Consider the following 23,351-nt stretch of genomic DNA (forward strand, 5'->3'; position numbering starts at 1 on the left):
ACACACACACACACATATACAGACCAATACCCAAAAACCACTGTTTCGGACTCAGGGGACCTTGAAACGTATAGAAATTTAGAAATTGGGGTACCTTAATTTTTTTCGGAAAGCAATTCTTTCCTTACCTATGGTAATAGGGCAAGGAAAGTAAAAAGGTTACTCAGATTTCTATTTTTATTTATTGTTCCAGATTATATTGTCCATAACATAAAGATATTGCCTAATATCACAAATTTATTATCATTCGAATCTATTTTGAGAATATATTACAAAGAATTGATTATTTCTGTTTATTTCATACGGTGTGTGTGTTTGATTAAGAAATCGGTATGATGCTGAAAAATATTTTCTCTTCAGACTGGCGGAATCTCTTTGTCGAAATGGATTTGAAGTGTCTAAAGAGGTTGATTACATATTGGAGAACGGGAAAAATGTTCATACAAAACGAATAAGCTTCGAAGGGTATGGACTTGTCATAGGGTCGTTCACTGAGCATACTCTCGGAAAGGTTGACGATTATTTCATGTAAGTTGATCTTTTACATTATCAATTTAATTATTGTCAGATTCACGTTATAGAGTCAGTGGAAATTATAGGACTACAGAGTCTCCGATTCTTGAAAATTCTTCGGTTAGATAGATAATATCGAGCTTCGCTAAGTTTGAGCCACACTTTTTATCGTTTGACTTGTAATTGGATATTTTTTTCAGGGATATAAAGTGAAAATTTTTTCAACCAAGTGTGATCAAAACAGTTATTTTCTTCTTTCTATTGCAATTTTCAAAAGTGTTGATATATTTTTTAAAATAATGCTCTTTTTGTCTTTTTAGTTCTCACTTAAAATTATTCACTATCTAAAAATGTGAACAAAATCTCCTAGAAGCAAGTTCTAGATCACACAGAGACTTTGGGAATTCACCTAGTCGCTGAACTAATTAAAATGGAAGTCGAAGATTGTTAGATTCATTTAAATTTCACACTTGTTCATAGTGTGTTTATGAGTGTAGTTTATCTTTTCATTTATGCTTATGGCTTTTTCGACTGAGAGATTCTGTAAGGATGAGAGTGTAGTGTTACACTAAATTCGTAGAAATCCAATGAATGGAAACGAGCTAACTCAAGACTCAACAGTTAGGGAATGGAAAATTCAGTTATAAAATCAATGATACATGCTATATTATTATCTTACTGCCCTGTAAGTGATTAATATAAATAATATATCAAAAATTGATACTGCTCTCATCACTAATTCAAACAAAATACATCCATCACAATTATTGCAAAAATAAATTTATCACTAGCCTACTTGTGCTGCTACAGCTGTACGATAGAATAATATTAATAATAGGGGGAAAAATATCATTAAAATTGTTCGCAAAAAAGAGGGAATGAGGAGAGTCGATCCCAGACTCTCCACTCCTAGACCACACCGCTCCATGAAGTTCTGATGGGATTATTTTATATACAAGGGTCGAAACAGCAAAATAATGAACAACTCACACTCTTTCCTATTTTTCGTCCTTAAATCCATTATCAAAATTCTACTTTAATTGTAGTTTTTGATGGTACCAATCAGCTAGTGAAAACCAGGAGGCTCTATGTGGCCTATGAGCCGAGATATAATATTGAAAAACCATGGCACGTTAGAAGTTTGTCAGAGCAACTAGAATAAAAGTGTTGAATAATATCGGGGCACCGAGCTTTGCTCGTTATTTATTTATTGATAAACAGAACTTAATCCTTCGAAATGATTGGGGAAGGACTAACAGGCACAGCCCAAAACTGTTTCTTCCTTGAATTTTGATTTATAAAGAATAAAAGTAGTATGATTTTGCCACTTATGGGACAAGGTCAAAGTTCAAGGTCAAAGGTGAAAAAAATGAAAAAAAAAATAATTGAAAATTATTAAAAAGTATTAAAAATTATTATTCCTCATTCTATGGACTTGGGAAATAGATCTAGAGTGGATGGAATGTGGTGGGGAGCGGCTGGTGCTCTGCCAGGAGAGATCATTTGATTGCACAGTGAAGCTGTGCAAATTACGACACAGAAGAAGTTAAGTCGTCATCATCAGGAGTTCATCAAAGTGGAAAACAAAGTAAATACAAGTGTTTCAATATGGAGCTTTTTTTTGTAGAACTTGTCCATGTTCTGAGTGAATTTTTGCCCACACCTTCTTCTACTAGAAATCCCAGTTTTGCTCTGGGCCGGCTAGACTCAGTTGGTGTCTGGGGTGGGCTGCAGCAGGGGACGGGAGGCTTGGTGTGGAACCCTCGTTCGAGTCGGGAGTTGGACAGGGCCTTGAGTACCTTGTTGAAGTGATTCCCACTTTTAGGAAAGAGGGGCCATGCTTTCGCACTGCCTAATAGGGTTGGGCGGGGAGAGATAGGGGTATGAATAATCTGGTGTCTTCTGTGATTATGGTCTCTGGGACGGGAGAAGCGTTCCCAATTGTCACTGGATGTCCTCTTCCTGTTCCCAATGGAATTAGCAAGGTACAAGAGCCCTGGGACCGGGCGTCGCGGCTGGTCACCGGGTCCCTCACCTCGGGCACTGGCTGTCTCCTGCGGCTGGGATCGGTGTCTCGGGGTCGAGAAAGGCCTTCCCAAGCCTTACTCGAAGTCCTCTTGCCATTCACGATGGAATTAGCAAGATAGAAGAGCCCTGGAACCGGGTGTCACTGGTGGTCACCGGGTCCCTCACCTCGGGAGCTGGCTATCTCCTGTGGCCAGGATCGATGTCTCGGGGTCGAAAAAGGCCTTCCCAAGCCTTACTCGAGGTCCTCTTGCTATTCCTGATGGAATTAGCAAGATAGAAGAGCCCTGGAACCGGGCGTCACTGGCGGTCACCGGGTCCCTCACCTAGGGGAACCGGCTATCTCCTGCGGCCAGGATCGATGTCTCAGGGTCGAGAAAGGCCTTCTCAAGCCTTACTTGAGGTCCTCTTGCTATTCCCGAAGGAATTAGCAAGGTAGAAGAGCCCTCGCACTGGGCGTCACTGCTGCTAAATAATATAACATATATATATATATATATATATATATATATATATAATTGATATATATTAGATATTATTGATATATAGATTATTGACTGGTTGATTGACAAAGGTGGCCCAGTCCCCGAAAATTATTGTTTGAATGTAAGTTTTTAAGTGTTTTTAATCTATCCCTGTCATCTGTATCCTGTTTATATATATATATATATATATAATATATATATATATATATATATATATATATATATGAATAATATAACATATATATATATATATATATATATATATATATATATATATATATATATATATAATATATATATATAAATAATATAACATATATTATAAATATATATATATAAACAGGATACAGATGACAGGGATAGATTAAAAACACTTAAAAACTTACATTTAAACGAGAATTTTCGGGGGCTGGGCCACCTTTGTCAATCAACCAGGAAGTGAAGTGCAGATTTGAATATTCTAATGGTCGTGACCACAGAGATACGGTAGAGATGTTGTGTAGACCATAGAGCACAGACGAACGGAGGCACACTGATTGAAGGAGCATTATGGGATTAGTTGGTGGGCCATGATGGGTTATTTCAAGCTGGAGATTTCAAATTTGAGTGGGTTATGGATAAGGAAAGGTGTAGATTATGAATTGATAGGGAAGAGGAGATTTAAAATTAGAAATCCAAAATGAAGTAGAATAAAATTAGAAAATGGAATTATAATTCCTTTTGGACTCGAATAATTTTGGAAATGTAATGAAATAAGAATAGTAGAGAATAGTGTATTTATGTAAAAATATCAACACCTTCATTCAAAGACATATAAACTGCATGTGTGTATTCATATTGTTGATACAGCATTGATTAATCTGTAGACCTTTATTTAGCACTTTGTCTCAAAAAACTATTCCAGCTGAAAAAATAATAATCCATGCCATGTGTAGGCCTATACATTGCATCAGAAAAACGAAGTTTCAAAACTATTTTTTTCCCAAACATATGTATTTGAGATAATTTCTTTGATGCAGCTGTTTCTCATTCACCATATTATTATACAGAGTTCGTAAAAATAAAAATATTTATTAATTATCAAAACAATGATATTATTATATTGATAACTAGCAGGGCACCCATGCTCTGCTATGGGAATTAAAAGATAAAATTATTTTTGTGAAACATTTATAATCTAAGTCCTACCAAAATTGTTATAATCGTTTTTGAGATTAGGCCACAACTTGGCATGAAAATTACTGAGTCAAATCATTCAAATAATTAATTGATGTGTTGGAAGTGCTCTGTAGAAGAGTAGTCTAATTGCAGCGAATTTTGTAGGATATGGGGCGGGGCTCAAGAGTTGCCCTTGATTTTATTCATTGGCAATTAATATTTTCTATTGACAGTTATCAAATTAGCAGTGATCATGTTATTTTTGCTTTGACAATTGAAGATTAAATTCCAAATTAGGTTGATTCGGAATTTGATGACTATGGTATCCATGGATCTCCTGCTTATTCTGGAATTTTTGGCATAGCCTGTCGCTTGCTTTTCGTTTCACTCATCCAAAAGTGTAGAAGCAGCCCTGATTCTTTCTTTCATAGACATCCATTCATACATAAGAGTCCATTCATAATAGTATAACATTTATTGTGGCTGATTTCACATGTCCTGAACTCTACAATCATAAATATTGAAGTGGGATCATTTTAATGTGAATTTGCATAAATCTGAATAGAGTTTATTCAATCACATTGATTATTGACTATCATTATAAAAAATTATGATTTCTTTCTTTGATCTTAGCTCGAAACCAAAAGCTTAGGGATGAAAATTTGGATGTAAACTAACATGCAACTCAATTTAATTTCTTTCTAAATTGACATCTTTAGATTTTACTTGTGATCTATCAATATCAATAGGTTTGTCTTGTGTCATAATAACATCATGAAAGAAAATAGGAGCAGCTGATGGAATATTATGTTTTTTCTTTAATATAGGGGATATTGATATGTTTGAATTGTAGTTCTTTTGTGCCTTTCTCTCAGGTTGTTGAACTGATCAAAATTGAACTTAATTTCTCCAATATGAACTCTAGTGAACCTTGTTTTTGATTGTTGAAGAATTTATCCATGCACAAAGTAAGCACCTAAATTTTTTGTTGCCATAAAAGATTAGCTAACTTACTTCTTATCCATTTATATTATTGTAGTCTTATAGCATTTCCATAGTACTGGCTTGAATTTTGTAATGAAATTAATGCAAACGTATTTAGAAAAGTATTTGAACCGTGCGACCCCACGACGTTTCAACCTGAAATTAGGCTGGGCGCTCCATATGTTTTCTTGAAAATTGGAAAATATGAGTGGAAGAGCGGCAGTTCTAATCCGGTCATCACCGCGAGAAGATGTAGTCATAGAACTTGTATTGGCCTCTAAACAAGGCTTTGGCCTATTTAGAAGGAAAATATATATTTTTTTATTTTGTATAATTTGAAAGCATGTAATTTGAAAAATAGTACCATAGTTGAAATGTAAACGTGAGTGATTGTGAGTGCCGATTTATTTTTTAAATTTTTGATTGCATGGTGAGTGCCAGAATTATTTTATTAAGTTCAAATAGATTGACCACATAAATATTGACCGAGGCCCTAAATTTATTGTAGAGTGAGTTAGCAAATTCTTGTCTAAATATTAACTATGAATCATTGTGGTAAAGTCTTAATTTGAGAAATATTATTTGGAATTATTTTTTAATGTAATTTTGAAACATTAATTGAATAAATAACCGGATTGGTTACAGTGAAGATTATGATTCGAATGTAACAGAATTTCAAACATGACCGATAATTCTATGTTTGAATGTAACTAATAAATCAATGTCAGTAGCATTTATACAAAATCTTTTATTTTACATTCCTGGCTATAGTGAGGTCCACGTTATAATGACAGTATTTGATCAACTTTGGTTTGGCTATTCTTGTCTATCATTCAACAAAGCCGGTGGTACTATCCTTTTCTAGGTCCACAACGGTGCCAATTATGTTTTTGACAGTGTAGAAATATGATTAATTAATGCAAAGAATCGGCATCGCTATTCTTCTATCTTCATCCACTGTCATTATAACGTGGATCTCACTGTAGTGATAAGTTACCTAGTTGCTAAAACAGGTGTTGTTAACAGTGAAGATCTTGGCATTCGCATGAACGAATCCATCCAAAGCTCCCAACTGTGGATTCAAATAATTTAAACAGGTTTATAGTTAAGAAGAGATTTAAAAAATTATCATATTTTTTTACTTGTTACAAAGTGGGGTTCTAACAAAGTCCCCCATTACCACCACCCATTACAATGGTGTCAGGTGTGGGGTAGGGCTGAAAATATCTCCACCGGTTACATTTTGATCTAGTTTTAAGCTGATTTTGAAACATGAAAATATCAGGCCCAGTAGCACAAAAGCATGTTCAATTCCAATCAGGATTAAATTTCATGAGAATTAATCAGAGGAAAGTTTTTTTAATATAAGGCTTCTCTGATTGGTTCTTGTGGTATTTAGTCCGGATTATGAATATTAACAGACAGTGCAACTGTCTCTCTCAAGGCCATGGCTGCATACAAACATAGAGCAAAAGAGGAACAAATATAACTGAAGCTGAAGAAATAAGTCGCATTTCTATCACCTCACAATGAACATTACATTCAACTACCATATGTTTGGAGAGATTGATTTTAAATTTCTTTTGCTATCATCCGGTCACTTCCTGAACCTATTCTTCCAGATGTTCCATGAATACTGCAATGTTTTGAAATAAGATCACCAAATTTGGTAACTCAACTACAGCTATTATGATGTTTTTTATTTGCTCACACTTTCTTCCATTTTCAACAGACTATGGAAAACTTTTTTCTGATCAGCTGCTACTTGAGGGACTAATAATCCTTTCTCTTGGTAGTTCAACTAATTATCCCAGAGTTGAGACCTGTTCCAAAATAATGTTCTTTGTTGCAAGCACAATATATTCCTGATTTAATCAAAATTGTTAGAGCCGTTTTCGAGATCCGTCTGACATAGATACATATATCCACGAACCCACATATTCAAACTAATTGCTTTCTTAGTATAATTCTGACTTCAATGATTATGATTTCATTCAATGAGAGCTTATGTCACATAATAATAACAGCTGGCATCAATAGCAGAAATGTCAAACATCATTGAAATTGAAACAGTAGCGATCATCAACATTATTTTCTTCATCTGATCTAAAGTAACCAGATTATGGTAAGATTCGCATCAATGTGTCAGCATTGCTTGAAAGGGGAGCATTGATGCTATAAATGAGGAATACTGACAGTCAATGAACTGTTATACATATTATCCAATATTTTTATCAAAAACTACCTTATATTTTCTTTGGTAAAACAATCAATGTTTGGGAATAATTGATTCATGGGAGAAGCGCCTTACTTCTATGCAAGATATTTCAACATCAGGAGAAGCAACAACAGCTATTTGGCCGTTTTAATAAATAACCTCTTTCTTTCGCCCAAGTAAAATTTTGGTCAAATTTCCTCATTCTTCACAAACAGATTCTGCAACGGACACTCCTGAAGTTTTTAAAATACCCCTTCAAGCAGTTTTCATGATCTATAATAATAATAATAATATAATAATAATAATAATAATAATAATAATAATATAATAATAATAATAATAATAATAATAATAACACTGGAAAATGAAATAGGGCAGTTGCAAATAGGACAGACATATAAATACTTGGGACTCCACCAGCATTTGAAAATCTCCCGTGTTGAAGTGTTCAGCCGCTTGGAAATTGAATTTAAGAGAAGACTAAGTAAAGTCATGAAATCTAAATTGCCTTCAAAGCATCTGATTAAGGCAATAAATTCTTGGGTTATTCCATCTCTGACCTACAGTTTTGGTGTTCTGAAGTGGTCTGACACTCGTCTGGAACAAATGGACAGGCTTGTGAGGACTCAAATGACGAAAAACAGGGTGCATCACCCAAGATCATCGATGAGTCGTCTATATATGCCAAGGAAGCTGGGTGGCAGGGGCTTGTCCAGGGTTTCAGATCTGTGTGCAAAACAAGAGAAAAGACTAAGAGAGTATTTCACTTCTGCTAACACAAATCTCCTCAGGGAAGTGTGCCGACTGGATGAAAATTATACTGCACTTAACCTGAGGAATCCTAATGGTCGAGAGCCCTTGACATTGCATGATTACAAGGCAGAATGGCAACAGAGGGAACTGCATGGGCGCTACTGTAAGCATCTGAACTCTGATCATAATAATCATGACCTTTCAAGCAGGTGGCTGACAGATGGAAGTCTTTTCCCAGAAACAGAAGGCTTTATAATTGCTATGCAGGATCAGGTTGTCGCTACCAATGCCTATAGAAGACATATCATCAGAGATCTGAGCATAAGTGATAAATGCAGGCTTTGTAACGCTGCAGTAGAAAGTATTCAGCACATAGTTTCAGGCTGCTCAATATTGGCACCAAAAGAGTATTTGAGGCGACATAATAATGTTGCAAAAATAGTGCACCTGAAATTGCAGCAGGAATTTGGCTTCTTTGAAGAAATGCCCCCATACTATTCTTACTCTCCTCCTGCATTTATTGAGAGAAACCAGATTAAGATCTATTGGGATGTTCAAATGATCACTGACAGGCAAGTCATTCATAACAAGCCTGACATCCTAATGTTGAACATGAATCAAAAAGAAGCCTTGATAATTGATGTAGCCATACCAGCAGATGAAAATTGTCAAAGAACAAGAGGTGAGAAATTGAGGAAGTATCAAGAGCTAGCATTTGAGCTCAAAGATATGTATGGGCTCAATAATGTTAGAATAATCCCAATCGTAATATCTGTGAATGGTCTGGTTCTTAATTCAACAGTGGAGAGCTGTAAGGCTATTGATGTCTCAGAAACTCTGGTAGGGAAAATGCAGAAGTCTGTTCTGCTTGACACAGCTCGCATAGTACGCCAAACGCTCCAACATATTTGGTAAAATACTCCATCAATAATAGAAAATAATGCCAAGAGGTTGCATAAATTTTGCCCCTCTTCGCATAAGCTATCCGCAACTGCGTGAAAAAGAGAGAAAAATAATAATAATAATAATAATAATAATAATAATAATAGTAATAATAATAATAATAATTTCAATTTCAATTTATTCATTTCTTCAAATTACATTACAATCATAATACACTCAGTGCTTTTAGTTACTCCTCTAGCTTATAGCTAATTGAGGAGTATTCAAATTTCATACTACATCATAATAGTTATACATTCCATAATAACACTACAAATGAAAATTTTTGTAAAGTGTTCAATAAACTAAATTAAAAGTCTATCTGGGATTTGATATTAAAGTTCTAATTTCTACCACTTGAATCACAACATTAGTCACTCTATATTCTACTAAATCGGTGATCAACCTTGCAGACATTATTGTCTCTTGCATTTAGGTGGCTGTGAACAGCTGACTAGCTGAACCAACATGCACATCAACAATAATTACAACACACACACAGTCATAGAATACAAAAACATAACCTATCCTCCAAAAAAACATTTATTAGCCTATACTACAAACTGTAATATACACTCTCTTAATCATTTTCACTGCTTCTAAAGCACTTTTTTGTTTACAATATTAAAATCATTCTTATTTATTTATTCATCCATAGTTTTTTCTTTTCCATTTCCCATTGTACAGTGCAGTTTATTATTGTCTACTATGTGCAAACTAACCTATCTACTAACTAACCTATTAGAATATTATCAATAATCTTCAACATATATTTCTATTCAAACAATTCCTATAAAATAATTCTTAAGTTTAGTTTTTATTTCATTTCTTTGTAAATTTTTCAATTCTGGTGGCAAATCGTTCAACAGGTAAGGGATTCTGTATTTTAATAGGTTCTTACCATAATTATTATTATAACGCTGTGCTCTAAATAGCCTATTTCTCAAACCATAACTTATTTCGTTTATTTCCCTTAATTCATCTTCAAAATAATGTCTGGACAAATCAGTGTATTTTGCGAGAGATTCTGGTGTCATAATACCCAATATTCCAAGCTCGACTCCATTAAATAATGTATTTGCTACTCTTCTAACTACATCATACAACGGCTGTCTCAAATACACTGGTGCTAAACTATGAATTGTAATACCATAGAATATTATACTTTGAATCATAGAGAAATAGATAATTCTTTTAATATTTATTGGAAAACAGTGGCTAATTCTAGAGCATTTGTATAAAGCAGCTTTCATAATTCGCAGCATCCTATTATTGTGTGAATTGAATTTCATGTCTGCATCAAAAACAACTCCTAGATGCTTAATATTCTCACTGAATTCCAAATGCTGACACCCGCATGTGTTTCTCAAATTATTATATCTTAGACATTCTGCTTTATGGCAAATTAATTTATAATTGTACAAACCTACGTTAATTCTAGGATTTCTAAATATAATTACCTTTGTTTTCTGTGAATTTATCTTGATACCGTTGTTGAAAAAATATTTATTAGCCAAATTGAGATCCTCTTGCATGTATCTTATGCCCATTATTAGATCAGTGTGTGTCATATATAGCAGGTTGTCATCTGCATACTGCAGCACCTTACTTTTGAAACTGAGACTAGCTAGATCGTTTACATACAGATTAAATAGAACAGGAGACAAAATGCTGCCCTGAATAAGTCCACAGGATTGATTATAATCGGTACTAATATATTCACCTATACTAACATGTATTTTTCTATTTTCAAAATAGTTTTCAAACAAGTTGAATAGCTTTCCACGAATACCTATTCTATTGATTTTTTGTAACATAATTTCATAATTAACCAAATCATATGCTTTTGTCAAATCTGTTGCAACAGTTATGACAAATTTATTGTCATTTAAAGCTTCAAATATATTTTCTGTTAGTTTTTCTAATAATCTATTGTTGATTTTTTTGGAATAAACCCATATTGAGCATTATTTATTATGTTCTGATTGATCAGGTATTGATTCAATTGCATACAGATGAAATGTTCTAGAATTTTCATAATTACTGAGATTGATCCTATTGGCCTATAAGAACCTACATTTTTCTTTGCTCCATTCTTGAAAATTGGTCTGAGATGTGTTATTTTTAGACGCTGAGGTATTTTTCCTGTTTCAATTATCCTATTAATCAAATGCATCAGGATCAGCTTTAGATAGAAAATGTTATTTATTATATCTTTTGGCCTAATTTTGTCAGGTCCTGCAGATGATCTATTGTTTAGTTTGTTAATGATACTATAAAGTTGATGTTCTTTCATTTTTTTAAAATTCATACTCATCCTATCCCCTATTGTATAGTTACCTTCTTTTAAATGTGGTATTATATCAAAGTGTTGCCCGTTCATTTCTGTTGTAATTTCTTCTATTTTTTCTTTAAAGCTGTTTTTAAATTTCTCTGTTAGGTTCATAATTTGATGATCTTCATTGATATTGAAATTTAACTTAATTGATTCCTTTAGAGACGGCCTATTCTTCTTATTTATAAAATGATTGATGATTTCCCAAATTTTCTTAGTATTGTTGGAGTTATCATTGAAAGCCCTATAATAGTATTTCCTTTTCTCATTACGAATCATGTCTGTTAACTTATTTCGTATGTTTCTAAACTGATTTCTCAAATCCACATTATGTTTATCTCTTTTAACCATTTGCCATAAATAGTTCTTTCTCTCTATCATCAGCTTAATTCTATCATTGAACCAGGAATTATGTAGTTGCTTAGTTTTTTGTTTAACCTTTATGACACTTTTAGCATATATATTTTCGAACCTCTGAACTATATCATTATAAATATCTGATGGTTCACTGTCTTGTTCTTCTTCAAAAATTCTTTGGACTGATCCAAGTCTTGAAATACTCTGAAATCCCTGTCGTTATTTAAATCTTCTTCATTTAATTGAAAAATTTTGATTTCTAGAAAGTTTTATGGTTATATTTTTATTTACCTATAATATTATTGTTTGGTAGATTTATTAGGGAGAAAAGATAGTAACTTAACCTTATTGAGCTACTAATTAATTGTAAATGTAATATCCTGGCCTTGAGAACTTTTAATTACCGTATCTTTATATTATTTTTTCTAAATCTTCAAACCTTATTATTTTTATTGCTCTAGCTGTCTCATCTTTTTAATCATTATTCTGTCCCCATTCATCCACAGAAATTTGTATTTCTTTGTGATTTTCATTTCCTTCACTTTTTTGAATAGATTGTTGAAATAGGGGGTAAGATGGTCATTGAAGTAAATTGATTTGACTGTCTTGGTCTCGTTGAACATGGACGTGGTAGGTCTAATCGCCCTGGCCTTTTTAACTATCATATCCCTCACTGATCGAGAGCTCAGCTGTAGGATAGTTGGGCTTTCTGCATTCTTCGACGGCAGGCGATGAGTAGTTATGTCTTCTCTTCTCAGTTCAATATCCATCTTCTTCATAAGCGTGAGTATTTTCTCTTTCAGATCCTCATTCCTCGAAAACGGAATACTGGATATGATGATGTTTCTGCTTCTTCCATACTGTCGCTCACATTCCAAGTCCACTCTTAAGTCATCAATATCACTTTTTAAGATTTCTGTCTTCTTTTTAAGGTTTTTTATTTCTTCTAAAACCCCCCCAATTTTCTCTTCAATTCCGGTGAACAGCTTCTTCATTTCCTCCATTTTTTTCACCATCACTGCTTCATGGTCACTGAGCATCTTCTCCACTAGACGTTTCAGCATCAAATGTGTCCCATCGGTGAGTTCTTCTTCAGTACTGTTTTTCCTTGGTCTTGCTGCACCCCTACATTGAGGACACTCCCATTCTGCTTTTTTTTGGGCACTTTTCGCCTTCCATGTTGACTTAGATACTCCCGAACAGTGAAAGTGATATTCCAATTGACACTTACCACAAGCCACACAATCGTTATCAATCGGCAAAGCCTTATCGCAGACTGAACAATCCATATTTAATCTATTGATAATATTTCACTGAATAGCAGTTAAATTCTAAGATTGTTGGTTAAAGTTTTTGTTTTCCTAACCTCACTTTTTCGAAATCTAGGCTTACCGACTTCAAAGTTCCCGTGACTCGTAGCAAATATTATTTACACAATAATTATCAAGTTCTCTGCCAAAAAATAACTTAAAACATTATTATTTTTCTTTCAACTTTTATACTGAAGCACTTATTTCTCACTTGCTTATTCTACGTTATTATAATAGTCACTGCCTTCGTAATAATGTATTAATAATAATAATAATAATAATAATAATAATAATAATAATAACTTTATTCTCGCAAAGAAGCACAAACAATAATCACAAAAAATGCAAAAAAGAAAATGAAATAATATGTTGGCAATAGAAGTAAAAGTGAAAATAAAAATTAAATGTCTATATCGTACAGTACCTATTTCAAAATAAAAACAGCCTCTATTAAAATAAACATCAAAATTTACAGAACAGCATAAGTAAAAGAAAATTAGTATAACAGATGAACAAAATTGAAAGAACAAAGTGGCTGTCCATTCAATAATAATAATAAAAAAAAACAATATATCCAATAATAAGAAAGAAAACCTGTATATAGACATAACAGAACATGCCGTTGCACCAATAAATCTTAGGGAAAATAATTCTGTATGCAAATAATTTCACGAAAAATTATGTCTGCATACAGGAGCATCAGAAGAGAGGAAAATAAATATTTACAACAAATACAACATACTATGCTTTGTGAATTAATTCTCAAATCAAAATAAAATTGAAACAACCCTAAAGAATATTTCTTTTAACAGAATCACAATATTAAAGTAATAGCCTAAAGTTATTAAATAAAAACTGAAAACCGAATACAGGAGCATCAGAGCAGAAGAGAAAAATATCCTTACAACAAATACAAATGTTTTGGAAACCATTTTCCAAATCAAAATAAAATAGAAACAACCCTCAAGAATATTTTATCAAACAGATTTACAATAATTAGAGTAATAGCAGAAAGTTATTAAATGAAAACTGAAAAACCCTACAAGATTATAGAAACCACTAGCACAGGAGAACATGAAAATGAGCATAGAAGCCCTCACCCACAGCATAAAACTGATATAGCATGGAAGTTGCAGAAGTAAGATCCTTGATGATAACTAATGCACAAACATCAGAGAGTAACAGAGTACATGTTCTCTGTACATGTTCTGGATCTGTCTGATATACAAACAGAATTAGTCTTGATAGAATAGGATCAATTGATAGAAGCAACTCCCGTCATAAAAGTTTGTTTTATGAAAAATAAAAAATATCTCCCAGGAATAGCTCTGATTGAAGCAGCAGTGCCCGATCAATTTGTTCTCGATGAATGCATTTTAATTAATTCTTCAACTTGGTGCCAACCTAATGAAATAATCTCAACTTAATGCCAACCTGACAAAATTATTAATTGGTCGCCAGTTATCAACTGTTTCCAATAGGTACTCTCTCTAGATTATAGTTCTATAGTAACATATGATATGGACATTTCAATTATAATTGAGAGATTGGGAGAAGAAGAATATACATGCTAAAAGACAAACTTTAAACCCTTAATAACCACCCTTGGAGTTAAAATATCGCCAAAAGATTTCTTAGTGAGCACCTAGGAAGCTTTATTCTAAGTTTTGTTGCAATCCTTCAAGTAGTTTTCCAGAATTCATGATCAGTGAGTCAGTGAGATAAGAATTTTATAAGTATAGATAAAAATCGTCGTCGTTGTCGACTTCTTACAGGGGTAGGCATTAATACCTGTTCTGCCTTCAAACATTCTCCCACCTTTTTCTTGGTCTGCCAATACTTCTCCTCCCTTCTGGCTTGTAAGCAATGACAGCTTTGGGGATTCTTCCGTTTCCCATTCTCTCAACGTGTTCTCTCCACTGTTTTCGATTCTCGTCAACTCGTTATAGATAAAAATAATAAGTAATATTATCATTATCAAAAAAATATATCAATATTATTAAAACAATATTATTGAGGTTGAGTGGAATCATGTAGAAAGCAATAATACAAATACTGTTTTTTTCAATTTCTATCATATGATTTTGTGAAATCATATGCCCCATGAATGAAATTTGAACTTTAGTTATGAGAAATCTGGAAAGAAAATTGAATTTGGCCTTCAAGGTGCATGAGATTGATATTTTTTAAAATCTATGTGCAATATTTAGAGATCTAAATCATTCCTGTTTTTCTGGTATGCAATCCACGAGATAACATGTTTTGATGCAAACAAACAAACAAACGAGCACACAAACAAACAAAACCCTACTCTCTCTTATTACGAGGGCTATCCAGAAAGTTGATTACGTTTTTGGATAAAAAAAAAACTAAGTACAGAAAAAATTTTTATCATATACCCCAAAAATGGGAATGATTGTATAAATTCAACAAAGTAATGCATCGAGTATCACCAGGCTGTGTCTGATATTTTCTTAGATAATATCCTTTTAAATAACATAAACTAACAAATAAATCTTCATTCAATTTTTCCATGCCTTCACAATAATGTGTGTGCTCATAAATAAATATTAAAAATCTGTTCTTGCTGTCTGGTTCTAATACAATAAATCATGGTTACTTTATTTCATTTATCTTCTTTTGATTATTTTACTAAGCATAATTATGAATTGTTTTTAAAAGACAAACAGGTTTAAAGCTGTGCCGAATAATATCACAGTTACAGTTATATAATTTATGCAGTATTACAAACTTTATTTTGTCGCATATTATATTAGGCTCTGAGTAGATTTTTGCCCACACCTTCTTCTACTAGAATTCCCAGTGTCGCTCTGGGCCGGCTAGACTCAGTCGGCGTCTGGGGTGGGCCGCAGCAGGGGACAGGAGTCTTGGTGGGGTGTCCGCCAACCACCCTCGTTCGAGTCGGGGGTTGAAACTGAGCCTTGAGTACTTTAGAGAAATGTTTCCCTCTTTTAGGTGAGAGGGGCCGTGCTTTCGCACTGCCAAACAGGGTTGGGTGTGGAGTGAAAGGAGTAGGATCGCTGCGATGTCCGCGGTGGAGGAGGTCTCTGTGACGGGAATAACGTTCCCGATTGCCACAATGTGTCCTCTTGTGTGTCTTAGATCTATTAACTGGAGTCGGTCACCAGTCACTATTCTCGGGAACCGGGTGTTTTCTGCTTGAATTAGCAAGCTGCGGAGCCCGCGCACCGGACTTCTCTCCTGAGCACTAAGTCCAAGTCCACGGGCACCGGGTGTCTTCCTGGGGCCCGGATCGATCTCGGAGTTCCTCGCAAAGGCCTTCCTAGCCTTTCTCGAGGCCCTCTTGCGATTCCGGACTGAATCGCAAACTGCAGGAGCTCGTGCACCGGACTTCTCTACTGGGCACTAAGTCCTAGTCCTTGGGCACCTGTTGTCTTCCTGGGGCCCGGATCGATCTCGGAGTTCTCGCAAAGGCCTTCCCTAGCCTCTCTCGAGGTCCTCTTGCGATTCCGGACTGAATCGGCAAGCTGCGGGAGCTCGCGCACCGGACTTCTCTACTGGGCACTAAGTCCTAGTCCTCGGGCACCGGTTGTCTTCCTGGGGCCCGGATCGACCTCGGAGTTCTCGCAAAGGCCTTCCCTAGCCTTTCTCGAGGTCCTCTTGCGATTCCGAACTGTATCGGCAAGCTGCGGGAGCCCACGCACCGGACTTCTCTTCTGAACACTAAGTCCAAGTCCTCGGGCACTGGGTGTCTTCCTGAGGTCCGGATCGAAGTCGGGGTTGTCGGAAAGGCTTTTCCTAGCATTTCTCGAGGTCCTCTTGCGATTCCAGACTGAATCGGCAAACTGCAGGAGCTCGTGCACCGGACTTCTCTACTGGGCACTAAGTCCTAGTCCTTGGGCACCTGTTGTCTTCCTGGGGCCCGTATCGATCTCGGAGTTCTTCCCTAGCCTCTCTCGAGGTCCTCTTGCGATTCTGGACTGAATCGGCAAGCTGTGGGAGCTCGCGCACCGGACTTCTCTACTGGGCACTAAGTCCTATCCTCGGGCACCGGTTGTCTTCCTGGGGCCCGGATCGACCTCGGAGTTCTCGCAAAGGCCTTCCCTAGCCTTTCTTGAGGTCCTCATGCGATTCCGGACTGAATCAGCAAGCTGCGGGAGCCCGCGCACCAGACTTCTCTAGTCCTAATCCTCGGGCACCGGTTGTCTTCCTGGGGCCTGGATCGACCTCGGAGCTCTCGCAAAGGCCTTCCCTAGCCTTTCTTGAGGTCCTCTTGCGATTCCGGACTGAATCGGCAAGCTGCGGGAGCCCGCGCACCAGACTTCTCTAAGTCCTAATCCTCGGGCATCGGTGTCTTCCTGGGGCCCGGATCGACCTCGGAGCTCTCGCAAAGGCTTTCCCCAGCCTTTCTCGAGGTCATCTTGCTATTCCGGACTGAAGCGCAAGCTGCGGGAGCCCGCGCACCGGACTTCTCTTCTGAACACTAAGTCCAAGTCCTCGGGCTCCGGGTGTCTTCCTGAGGTCCGGATCGAAGTTGGGGTTGTCGGAAAGGCTTTTCCTAGCCTTTCTTGAGGTCCTCTTGCGTTTCGAGGTTCCGGCGATGATGTACCAAGATGTAGTCAGGTTTTGACCAAAACCTGACGTGTTGCTGCTGGTTGTAACAGGCAGGTTGATGCCCAAACTCATTGAAAAAGTCGAACAACACTCGTCCAAGTGTGTGTTGAACTGCAGAGCTTCCAGTGTCTGAGATTAACCACCTTAAACTCAGAAACAACTCCCGGTCGTCAAAGGATACGGAGTACACTCAAAGCACGAGTTGTACTATGTTGCTAGCTGCGCGCTGCTTCCTTCACTCCTCTGACGACCGCTTGCACTGGACTTCCGAACTAGACTGCCGCCTACTAGCCTTTCACGAGCCTCACTCAGTGGCAGAGAGGGAGGGAGTAAGGATGCGCAGCACTGCTGAGCGATAGCCCAGCGGCTGGCTTGCTCGTTGACCTCTGTGATTCCATCAGAGATAACCGGCATCTTATAACGAGCCCTAAACTCAATTCCCTTCATTAGTTACGATATACATCGTGACAAGGCTTATATTGAAACATGCCTTTTCTATTATTACTTTCCCAGCTCTATGATAAATTTTCAACCTAATTGAAGCTATTGGACAAAAAAAAATTTTCCGGTAGACATTAGGCTTTTATAATGATTCATAAATCATTGTCCTTGTTTGGGCACCATATTGTATAAATTCAACAAAATAATGCATTGAGTATCATCAGGCTGTGTCTGATATTTTCTGTCAAAAATATCCAGATACATGAAGTTTGCTGATAAAACCGTGTGCATGTATGCAATCTATTATTAACATCATCAGTGAGTACAATGATAAACATTATTTTATAAATTGTCATTGCCAGCTTCAATCCATGCTTCCCAGACCTAATCACTTTTTATCCATAATCATCCTACATAATATCAATTTTCCTAATTACATTCTCCTATATTTTAAAAATAAATTCAATTCATCATCATAACCTCCTTTTAAAAAGTTTACAGTTTATTATTTTTGATAAAAATAAAAATCTGTTAACTTATGGATATCAAGTTTCAGTAAAATCCGTTGCACATGTTCCCTAAAACAGGGACATAATAATAATAAAAACCTTACAATATTCCGGTACATTTGAACGGAACATTATAAATGTTACATCCCCGTTTTTCTGGTATGCAATCCACAAGATGACATGTTTTGATGCAAACAAACAAACAAACGAACAAACGAGCTCACAAACAAACAGAACCCCACTCTCTCTTATTACGAGGGCTATTCAGAAAGTTGATTACGTTTTTGGATAGAAAAAAACTAAGTACAGAAAAAATTGTTATTATATACATTTGAAAGAGGAACTGAAATACTATTTTTCGACATGATCGCCAAACAAATTTAGACATTTGTCATATTGGTGAACTAGCTTTGAAATTCCTGTGTCATAGAATTCGACCACATGTGACACCAGCCAGTCAGTCACGCCCGCGTGGAGATCTTTCGTCATCATCGATATATCAAAGCGCTGTGTTGCAAGCCAAGTCTTCAACTTCGGGAACAAGTGAAAATCACTAGGTGCCAGGTCCGGACTGTAGGGTGGATGAGGGAAAGTCTCCAATTTCTTCATTGACATTTGCAACCAGCTCATCACTCACAATGCTCGGTCTGCCACTCTTCTCTTCATCATGTGAACATTACTTCATCCATTTTCAAATCCAAATGCACCATTAGGGAACTTCACCTTCACTGATTACGTTGTTTCCGTAAACTTCGCAAACTTGCCGATAAATTTTAATTGGTTTATGGTATTTTGCTATCAAAAACCTTATAACTGATTGCACCTTACAACTGGCGGGATATTTGATTGCATCACACATTTCAAAAGGCTATTGTTACGAAACGAGCTGCGCGACCGACCTTTCTCTAGCACGGCTGGATGCCGACTGACCTGTGGAACGCCCAGACACCAAAATGGCCGCGCTCACACCACCCACAGCCGTGGCTCATATGAAAAACGTAATCTACTCTCTGAATAGCCCTCGTATATAGATGATAATGATATGATACATAACTCCGGTATATCAGACAATTTTATTGATTAACAAGTAATCCGATTTAAAGGTGTACAGCGTTATTGGAGAAGACACATTACAATGGAAATCATGATTTGGAGGTGTTGAAATGGTCTGGCAGAAGTCGATTCAAAATGACGTCTGCAGAAGAGATGCACCCCGTGAATCTGGCTGAACATTTCGTGGTCATCAGACAGGAAGTTTGGAACTGCAGGGACCTCAACAACAAGGTAAGTGCTGACTTCTCAGTTTATCTCATTAGTAGCAAGTACTTTTAAAGCACCAAAGTGCTAACTCCTCCTCCTTCTTCTTCTCCTTCCTCTTCTTCTTCTTCCTCTTTTTTCTCATCTCCTCCTCATTCATCTCCTCCTCCTCCTTCATCTCCTTGTTATACATCTTCCCATTCACCACCTCCTCCTCCTCCTTCTTCTTCTTCTTCTTCTTCTTCTTCTTCTTCCTCTTCTTCTTCTTCCTCTCCTCCTCCTTCATCTCCTTGTTATACATCTTCCCATTCACCACCTCCTCCTCCTCTCCTCCTCCTCCTCCTCCTCCTCCTCCTCTCCTCCTCCTCCTCTCCTCCTCCTCCTCTTCTTCTTCTTCTTCTTCTTCTTCTTCTTCTTCTTCTTCTTCTTCTTCTTCTTCTTCTTCTTCTTCTTCTTCTTCTGACCTATTTCCCTCTTAGTTTTGTTTGTGATGTTAAGGTCTACAACCAAAAAGATACTGATATATTATTGTCTTTTTTCTTTAGGGCAACTTTTGAATATAAATAAAAATTCAAATTTGAGTACCCTTTTCGAATTATTATTTCTTCTACTATAGTGAGGTCTACGTTATAATGGCAGTGGGGAAAGATAGGATAAAAACTTTGCAGATCCTCTGTCTTGTCAATGCCTTCTGTAGACGGTAGCTGATACAGGTTCTCAATAATTTTATAATATTGTGAGCAAGATAAGGAACGGTGGGGAAAGACGCCTCCACCAATTATGTAAGGACGGGCCTCTACCGATTATGTAAGGAAGCGGTGACACTTCCACTAAATATGTAAGGGGAATGAAAAAAACTATATGTAATATGTTTTGGTGGTTAAAAGATGATAAAAGAGGTGAACAATCTACTATATAATTTGATGAATCTGTAACATATATTTACATTTAAACAATTAAGATTACTTTATTAGAAGAAAACAATATTAAAATGATATTAATAGGGAAGCTACTCGCTTTGCTGCTAAAGATACAATCTTTGTGGTTATGAACATCTAAAGAAAGAAAACTCAAAAAGGATAACACCTACCACTTAAAGATGGCCTCCCCCTTTGGCATCCACTGGTTGAACCGCGACGTTAATTATTAGTTAAAAATCAAAATAACTGATTTAGTGGAATGGGTTCAGATCCCGTCTTATTCAATAATACAATTCTCTTTAAACTGCCCGAACTGCGAGAGGAAAACTGTATTATGAAACAAGAGCAAAATCTATCCTTTTCACCAGAACAGCCTGACTTTACTCACAGTCCTAACGAACGAACTCTGACCCAAACGCTAGATTTAGGGTATTAATATAGACTCAGTCAATGCTAAACATGAAAGCTATCTCGAGTAGGCTACATATTTCTATCTGTCGCACAAACGCACGTTTGTTATTAAAAACAGAGAGAAGCTAACGTTAATATTGACAGCAATCAAAATAAACAATCATTCTGTCGATGACAAAAATTGTTCAAAGACAAAATACTTTTCATTGAACTTTTTATTCAAGAACTCTAAAATCCTGATAAATATGAGATAAATATATAATTCATATATATGTCCCATATGACCAGGTGACACATCACCCATCCCGCTGAAAGACTCGTCCACGAGTCTGTAGTCAAGAGGGGAACAAAAATTAGAAAAAAGAGAAATAATTATTTTATTTGTTTTTTAATTCTTTGTTATTTTGTTTTGTCTTGTTATGTGTGTTTTTAATAAATTGAATTAAACAAAATAATATACTTCGGGAACTGACATGAGCTTGATTGACGCAATAATTCAAATTTTATGGGTTTCTGTAATAAAGATAGGGTAAAGTAGTTCTCAAAGATGTAGATGGTACTTAGATGTCCTGAGCGAAGAACTGGCAGTCGTCCTTGTGTGTGAAGTCCTCTCGTATTTGTCTGATGTTAGATGTCCTGTATTCGACCGATTTTAGTATGTCTGCTGTTCGTCGATGATCATTATAGTTTCTTCAACTCCTTCAGGCCTCCAGCCCGATAGTACATACAATATTAAACCATGTACTAAAGATAAGATGACGATCGGAAGGTATCCATATTTCTGGTTGAAGTCGAGCCGTCTCTCAACTGTCAAAGAAATCTCTCAGCTCAGCTCGCAAATCGTAGTATGTGTGTGTCCAACCAGTAATATGGTAGTTGAGAAGTCACTGGATCTCAAATCATTCTACTGCCATCCAACGCAATTGAGCAGCAAAAAAATCTCCCAATATCTATACCTTTTGTGACATCTTAAAATTATTGAGACCATAAAATAAAATAAATCAAAGAAATAAAAGACATTATTATTGTCAAAGGCTAGGAAAGGATCAAATTAATGTACTGTTACCTGATAGCAATGAAGATTATACTCTTATCAACAGCTGAAACTGAGATAAGAGCACCGTTCTATATGGCATATTTTGGAAGAATTATTTATTTGAAATTATAATTTATTGCAAATAATTTTGTAAATAATTGTTTATAGTCAACCATCAAATTTAGAGGTTACAACTTTGTTTGTGTTAGTGAACAGCTGTCTTGAATGCAATCAAGAAATTAGTCAAAATGAATTATTTGTACTGCTGAACTTACGTTTCAAAACGATGATATAATTACTTCTAAAAACCAATAATTATTGTAATGAGGATAAGAGTTTCAAAATAAAAATATATTTATAATTGTTAAAATAATTAATTAATGGAAATATACAACATGTTAGATATTATAAAAGCGAGCATGGTCATGATACAAGCATTATCATTGATAAGAATTATTGTACTATTCATTTTTTTGTTATTTATTAATGTAATAAGAATCTCTCGTATGAAATATTAATATTATATAATGATAAATTATCTTAGAATCAACCACATGAACTGATGTAAAAATCTCTGTAACCTGTTCAGGCCAATCATAGGTCAGAAAAATGACACCAAAAAGGGATGATATTCAAAAATGATATTTTATTTCTGTTATCAGCAACTAGAAAAGGCCTTATCATATGCGGTAAAACATTGTATGTTGAATAAGGAGAAATATGAAGAAAATTTTAATTACTAATAAAAGGCAGATAATTTAAGTTTATTTATTGTAAAGCAAGAACTATTCTCTTACACATCTCTGACGTGATGTATACGTCATACTATTTCCACCAATAGCAAAATTCTATGCAAATTAAGTAAGACGGAACTCACCAAAAGTTTTCGAGAAGAGAGACACTTCTTCCCTTTTAATGCCTTCACTGTAAAGACCTTGTTCTAAGAGTTACCATTTTTCTCGTGAGATGCTAGTTTGTTAAATTTATGTATTTTTAATGTTAGCCTATATCTGAGGCAATATTATTCATTATATTTGTAAATTATTCTATCAATTGATTACTTCCATGAATCTAAATTTTATTATTCAAATTTCAAAATAA

At 35.7% G+C, this 23,351-nt stretch overlaps 1 protein-coding gene across 1 annotated transcript in view; it reads left to right on the top strand.

Moving 5' to 3' along the window:
* Positions 1 to 23,351, top strand: part of LOC111056207 — a gene marked incomplete in the record, with an annotated part of 336,828 nt that overhangs the window by 10,717 nt on the left and 302,760 nt on the right. Inside the window, 2 exon segments of the mRNA XM_039435672.1 lie at positions 361 to 528; positions 19,730 to 19,910. Of these exon segments, the coding sequence (XP_039291606.1) occupies positions 361 to 528; positions 19,730 to 19,910 (349 nt within the window).

Source organism: Nilaparvata lugens, chromosome 9 (assembly GCF_014356525.2).
Source record: "Nilaparvata lugens isolate BPH chromosome 9, ASM1435652v1, whole genome shotgun sequence".
Classification (NCBI taxonomy): domain Eukaryota; kingdom Metazoa; phylum Arthropoda; class Insecta; order Hemiptera; family Delphacidae; genus Nilaparvata; species Nilaparvata lugens.